Source organism: Choloepus didactylus, chromosome 20 (genome assembly GCF_015220235.1).
Source record: "Choloepus didactylus isolate mChoDid1 chromosome 20, mChoDid1.pri, whole genome shotgun sequence".
Classification (NCBI taxonomy): Eukaryota; Metazoa; Chordata; class Mammalia; order Pilosa; family Megalonychidae; genus Choloepus; species Choloepus didactylus.
Window position 1 is genome coordinate 587501 of NC_051326.1, and position 7018 is coordinate 594518.

The window sequence follows — 7018 nt, forward strand, 5'->3', positions numbered from 1 at the left end:
TCCCCAACTCCTGCCTTCACAACCACTCTGCCCTGTTCAGGCTTGGTTCTGTGTTTCTGCCTCTTGTGCTGTTTCTCTTCTGAGCTATGGGGAATCCCTGCACTGTTCCTCCAGACAGCTGTCCCTGAAGGCGCCTGCCCAGGGTGACCCTTCCACCCGTCTCTTGTGCGCCAGTGGGCACTGCATCACTCATCGTTCGGTTGTTTTCTGGGTTTTTGGATGTGTGAACCTTGTGATGGTGTGTTCTTTTCCTTCAGGGTGTAGCCCTAGCTTGGTCCATAGCAGCCCCCACTTCCTATTTGTGTGACTTTCAGAAAGCGGCTAAATCGGAATCTCAGTCTCCTCAGTTGTACACTGGAAATAAAAATGCCCTTTTGAGTGAGGGAAATAGAAATTCACCATGAGTGTGCCATGGAAATAACTGTAAGCAGTGTCCACCGACAGATGCTAAAATTTGTGGGCAAATGCTTGAGGAGAAATAGAGTATGTTTATAGTCTAAAAATCTCTGCTCCAACATGTTTATTAAGTACAAAATATAAAATCCATTATGCGTCAATGAGCCCAGTAACCCAGGCACGTGACGTTAGCCCGGTCTCTATGTCTGGACCAGTTTGTATGTCTGCAGCACAAGGGCCCCGGGGGCTCCAGATCATCACTGAGGGCCTTTCCCACCTCACGGTGTACGGCTCTGTGGCTGTTACCTGCCCACCCGCCGAGGTCAGCAGGCGTGGAGGGTGGGCATCGTGCACTGGTTTGTTCGGAGCCCAGGGCTGCTGCGGTTGGGTCAGCCTGGCTCCATCTGGGGCTGGCACGCAGCTCTCCATGAGCTTGTCCTCCGTCTGCGGCAGCAGACCCCTCCCCACCCTGCCTTGGCCGGGGCTCACCCCTTTTCCTCTTCAGATTTATTGTGATCGTCCCTGGGGGGGTCCTTGGACCTCGGGTGCCATTCCCTGTCCCAGTCTCCTCCCCAGCCAGAGGAAACCCTCCTTTAGCTCAAACCTTACCAGCAGCAGGCGCAAGGGGCACTGGTCGATGGAATTGTGGTGGAGGGTGGGGTATGCAAAGACGTACAGAGTTTTGAAGATAAAAACCCTTGGAAGTCACGTACTATAACCCCCTCCTTTGACGGATGGAGAAACTGAGGCCCAGAGCAGGGAGGTGCCACGCCAAGGCCTCGCAGCGAGTCAGCGTCAGAGCCGGAGCCAGAGCCCAGCGTTCCCGAGCCGACGACGCCATCGTGGGCCGTCCCGGAGTCCTCAGTGTCTGCTGATGTTTTCCCACAGAAGCAGACCGCAGTGCCGCTGGCTCCGTGGGGCATGGTGCTGTTGTTGGTTCAGTTTTCCCCTGAAGAGCTGGCCAACCTCGATAGTTCTGTTTCTGTGGATCAATGTACTTGAATTTAAAAAAATCCAGGGGTGAGCTTTCATGTGCCCCATTTATAAATTGGGAACAACCCTGACGTTCTGAACTTCAGGGCCTGAGAATCTGGACACATTTCCCTCCGAAGTCTTTTTCCCCTTGTGTTTGTGGCTTTCTGTGGTCCACATGTTTTGCCCTTAGAGGGACAGACCTGGATTTGACTTGGAACGTGGTCCCATGTGTGTGACGTCCCACAAACCATGGCAAGGGGTGCATCAGCAAGGGGCTCAGTGAGGAGGGAGAGGCTGGGACCCGGTCGTGACCTTCGTGAGGTCAAGTGAGAGCCAAACCCAGCTTTGTTGAGCATCTGCCACGTGCCCTTCCGAGTACATCCTCTCGTTTGACCCGCAAGCAGCCCTGTGAGGTGGGTGGTGTGTGCAAGCTCGCTGGAAAAGAGCTGCTCAGAGGGAGGAGGACAACGGCTCGGGGTTATTCCACTGGCCAGAGACAGACCCTGACCAGGGCTTCTGTTTCCGTCTCAGTGCTTCTGTTTCCCAGTCCTCTTTACCCCACAAGGACACGGGTGTTACGTGGGCAGGCAAAGCATGAGTGCCTGCCGACTGTCTACTTATCCAGAGACCTTTACCGGACCCGATCTCTAGGCATTTTCCCACTTTTCTGTCTATATCCATCTATTATCTATCTCCATCTTCCTTCCTTCCTCCCTCCCTTCCTGGTATCTATGTATCTCTATCATCTGTCTCTCTATCATCTATATTTATCTATCATTTATATATTATCGATCTGTCTACCATCCATCCATCATATGTGTTCATGGACAAAACATAGTTTAAAACACAACAGGATTAAGTAAATTAAAAGTAAGTGAGGGATAAAAGGGGAAATGAGGTAGAGACATAAAATTGAGTCAAGAATGTGGCTACTACAAACATGCATTTCATAGTGTCCCACTCATTAGCAAGGAGTAGGACAGAAGTGTGGCTCTAACAGCCAATCTCTAAAGAAGGTCCTGATGAATTATTTAATTCATGGTACGAATAAGATAAAAGCAAATGAGTTATTCTGAAGATGCACACCTGTTCCCAATGTCGAGCCTTCCACCTCACGGTTGTTGGCAGGTGAGGTAACTACCTTGTGTGGTGTGTTACTGTTTTGCATAGAATTAAATCTTTTGATTTTCACATCACTCTCTGAGGTAATTATTTTATTGTTATCCTCTTTTTACCAATGAGAAGATTGAGGCCTAGAAAGGTTAAATTCCTTACTAAAGGCTACACAGCTGCTAGTGGGAGAAATGGGTTTCAAACCTAAGTTAGTTTTTGGCTCTCAACATGACTGCTGACTGCTTGGTGCCCAGAATCCAAAGGATTGACTTCAGATTTTGTGTTAGAACAGACAATAGTTGTGGGAGAGAAAGAGATCATTTTCTGCTTAGCTTTGAGAGAAATTATTGTTGAAATATGTTGGCTCATTGTTTTTCGTGTTCTTGAGTTTATATTTACACTCTGAAATCAAACCAGACTCCGGGGTGCCAGAGACCGTGTGTTCTAGAGTCTGAAAATATATTTACTTCCGATTTGAAACTTTGTTGTGAATCCAGACCGAGTCCAAGCGCTGAGACCCTAACGCCCGGCAGCCTTCCCGGCCTGCCTCGTGAGCAAGAAATCAGTGCCGTGTGCTGGCGCGCGCCTGCCCACGTCTGTGCCCCTGGAGAACCCTCGGATGACTCAGGACATCGGCACGGTTTTTGTGGTGTGTGTACTATTCCACAGGAACTGGAATGGAAGTAATAACTGGATTCCAAGTAGAAACCAGGACCTGACTGATGGGCACAATTAACCATTTATGGACGAGACCCAGTCGCCTTTCCCGCTTTCCCAGCACGGATCCCACCTTAGATCCCCTCACCTCGCGTCTGCCGTCTTTCCCAGACACAGCCTTATAGGAAAACCCGTCTGTTTTTTCAGATGAGATTTCAGGATACCAGCGTATTCCTTCCCCAGCGTAGCCCTCCTGTTTTCCCCACTTAGTCCAAGTTGCCGTCATGTGCTGGTGGCCCAGCATCTCAGTCATCCCTCCTCTCCACCGACCGATCCAGCCACTCCCCTGGACCCGGAGATTCTCCCACTGGAGTGTCATCAGTCATCCCTCCCCTTCACCCCGACTGTCCCTATCGCTGTCGTTTGTGTCCTGTGCTGGGTGACCTTCCAGTGGGCGTCTGCCTCCGCTCGCCCCGGCGGTCATCATGAACACAGCCCGGTGATCTCCCGGGATGCCCGATCCTTTCCGGGCTGCTCGGTGACATGCAGTGTTTCTGCCGCAACCGCGGGCTCCGCGCCCTTCCCCAACTGAACCACGGCTGCTCTGCTTGTCTCCACGTGACAGGCTCCCATAAATGACTGTTTGACAAGGGCATTTCCAAAAAGAAATTAAAGCTGCCAGCCAGAGGCTGCCACCCAAACTCCGCGGTGCGCCCGGGGGCTCTCGACAAGCTGCCTGGCCCCACACGCCCCCGCGGCACCCACTGCACCCCACAGGGAGCTCCGTGCCGTTCCCCAAGCCTCTGTGCGACCCTGTTTCTGTGAACAGGCTCCCTCCTCCGCTCCCACTCATCCTCCGAAGCAGCTCGAGGTCCCCTCCGAGGGGTGGGCCAGGACCGGCCCGTGGTGCCTGCCGGGCAGATTGTTTGCTCCCTCTGTGCCTCCTCTTGGTGGGAGCCCGAGCCCAGCAGCCCCACTGAGTTTTATGTCTTCACCCTGCTAGAGATGAGTGACTCGAGGACGAGATTCACGTCTTGTCCATCTCGGAGTTCTTAGTACCTAACGAACTGCGGGGTCCCGGGGAGACCCCCAGTAACTAATCAGGTAAAGCCGGTCAGCGGCCGTGCGCTGGGATGGGTCCGACTGGTGCCAGGGCAGGGGTGACGGACCGGGAAGTGGTCCTGAGGGGCTTCAGGGGCTCTCGTTCTGGGCTCCCTTAGTTGAGCTCAGAGCACACGTATGTTTGGGGTATAATTCAAGACTGCTAGGAAAGCTGCTCCTGGCTCAACTCGTCCCCCAGGAGGGCTGGGGCTGAGACCTGTGTAGAGGCCACCGTTTTGGTTTGCAAACGCTGCCAGAATGCATTATACCAGAAATGGACTGGCTTTTAACAGCGGGGCTTTATTAGCTTACAAGTTTCCCGGTTCTAAGGCCATGAAAATGTCCAAATTAAGGCATCAACAGGAGGACAGGAGGACACCTTCTCTGAGGAAAGGCTGCTGGCATCTGGGGCTCCTCTGTCACATGGGAAGGCACGTGGCTGGCATCTGTGGGTTTCGGGTTTCATTGCTTTCAGCTTCTGGCTTCAGTGGTTTCCTCTCTTAGCATCTCCAGGACTTTTTCTCTCTCTAAGCTCTCTGGGCTTTCTGTCCTTTACCCTTTCACAAAGGACTCCAGTAAAGGATTAAGACCCACCTTGAATGGGCAGGGTCTCATCTCAAGTGAAATAACATAACCCACCCCCAATAGGTCTGCACCCACAGGAAGGATTAAAAGAACAAGGCCTTTTCTAGGGCACATACAGCTCCGAACCACACACTGCCCTTCCGGCCTGCTCTGATTGTAGGGAAAGCAAAGGCACAGCCAGTACTGGAATAACAACAGCTTCAAGGACTGATGTGTGTAAGGCAACCCCCTTCACCTGAGTGGGTTCAGTCGATGCTCCGAAGTCAGTTCAGCAAGACAGAGGTTGTCGTTACGTCCATTTACAGTCACTGATGTTAGGAGACTGGGGGCAGCCCTTGAGAGCGTGTCTTCTGACTCCAGATTCCAGCATTTCCCGTGCTCCTGAGTGTTCAGCAGTAGGGCACACGAGCTTCGGAAAGGGTGAGCAGGTGGAGGAGCGGACGAACCGGAGAGAGGCGTTTACATTCTCCTAACGTGCCCGTGAAACCGGAGTTCACAATACAGTGTGCTCAGCGGTCACTGCATCCTCCTTAGGACTTTCTTTTTTTAATGGAAATATAATTTGCATACCTAATGTGTACTGTTCAGTGGTTCGTAATATATTTGTGAGGTCGTGCAACCATGGATACCGTCTAGCTCCAGAACATTTTCATTAATTAATTTCTAATGTTTTTGTATTTCAGATTCCAATTATGAGAGACCCTGGATGGATTCGAAATGTTTGGTCTTCAAACATTAATGTGAGTGAAGTTGCAATAAATGTACAAGTTGTGCTTTAACATTTCAAGATGGGAGAAAATACTCCGTAACAAACTGCGTTCTCCAAACGCGGACTGTGCCGTTCTGCTGTTAAGCTGATGCTTCCGGGCTTTGCCTGGAGCACTTCTGGAATGCCTGAGGGCCCCCAGGGGAGCTGACACCCTTCGGGCCGGTTTCCATCTCTTCTCGGGCGTCCACCCTCCCTCAAGCCCAGCTCTGACTGTGCCGGCTCCCTGGCTGAACCTGTCCAGTGTCTCCCTGGTGCCGACAGGATGGTCCCAGTGGGGCTGATGCCCTCTGGTGCCCTTGGGGGCCACTGGCCCCATCAAAGCCCCAGGAGCCGTGGCCCACCCAGGGCTGTCTGCCGACTCCACCCCTCCACCGCGCCCTGGTGCCTTCGTCCCGCTGCTCTGTGCCCGGCTTCCACGCCCGGTGCAGCCCCTTCAGGTCGGCAGCACGTGCTTCATGCTTGTTCTCTGCTTTGCCTGTGGGTGCTCCTCCTTGGCTCACCCTCAACCTCATGCTCAGCAGCCTCGGGGCCACCCACCCCCAGGCCCACCCAGCTTCTGGATTCTCCTCCAGAGCTTGGGCTCTGGGTGGGTATTTCGCAGCAGCCCCCCAGGACACAGACCCAACCCCACCTCCAGCTTTTCCCTCGCGGCACCACCCCCCCCTCCATCCTGGAACCCCACTTCAGGCTTCAGCAGCGTCTCCCGACCTGCCTGTGAAGAGCCCGCGGCAGTCCGCTGGGGGTCGGGGCTCAGAGGGAGCTGTGGGTGGTGCAGAAGTGGTAAAGCCCCTGAGCTAGGCCTTGGGGATGCAGCTCAAAAGTAGAACTCAGTCTCCATCCCCGAAGGGCTCACCGTCCAGAGAGGGACTCCGGCCAGCGTGGACCCAGGACTTGCAGAGGGCGTGTGGGGTCCCAGCACCGGCCCTAGAGCCAGCGGGCCTTCCTCCAGGCGAACGCAGAGGCCTGACCCCAGGGCCTCCGCTTCTGAGGGGAAGGGCAGGGACGTGGCCCAGGCGGAGGCGTCCGGCCATGGCGGTTGGCAGCAGTTGGGCCTGGAGTGAGGGTCCGTGCCGAGCAGAAGGGCAGGAGGTCCCTGTGAGTGATCTCCTCGGGGCCGGGGCGGGGTCTGCACTCGCACCCCCTGACGAGGCGGCAGCCTCTGCCCTTCAGTGGGGAAACGGCCGGGCGCCCGGGGTCCCGCTCACGGCTCCGCCATTCGCGGTCTGTGTGGCCTCGGGCAGGTCGCCTGCCCTCCCTGCCTCCAGTTCTCCCGTGTAAATTCGGGGTTTATCCGTCATAAACGTAACGTGCTGGCTGCTTCCCACTGACCTTGGGTAGAAATGAAGAGGTTTGTGGCTCAGCTCGGGGGCGAGGTGGGGGCTTTAGAAGCAATTTCAGAAAAATGCTTCCAAGAGAAGGCGA

The 7018-nt window shown here is 54.3% G+C and overlaps 1 protein-coding gene across 1 annotated transcript in view; it reads right to left on the reverse strand.

The window, feature by feature from the left end:
• The window catches only part of LOC119516975 (guanine nucleotide exchange factor subunit RIC1-like), a gene marked incomplete at its 3' end in the record, with an annotated part of 2279 nt that extends 960 nt beyond the window's left edge, over nucleotides 1–1319 (reverse strand). The window contains exons 1-2 of the mRNA XM_037813487.1: nucleotides 1110–1319; nucleotides 679–840 (exon numbers count right to left, since the gene is read on the reverse strand). Coding sequence (XP_037669415.1) covers nucleotides 679–840; nucleotides 1110–1319 — 372 coding nt within the window. The remainder of the gene's footprint in view (nucleotides 1–678; nucleotides 841–1109) is intronic.
• Nucleotides 1320–7018: the final 5699 nt, after the last annotated feature.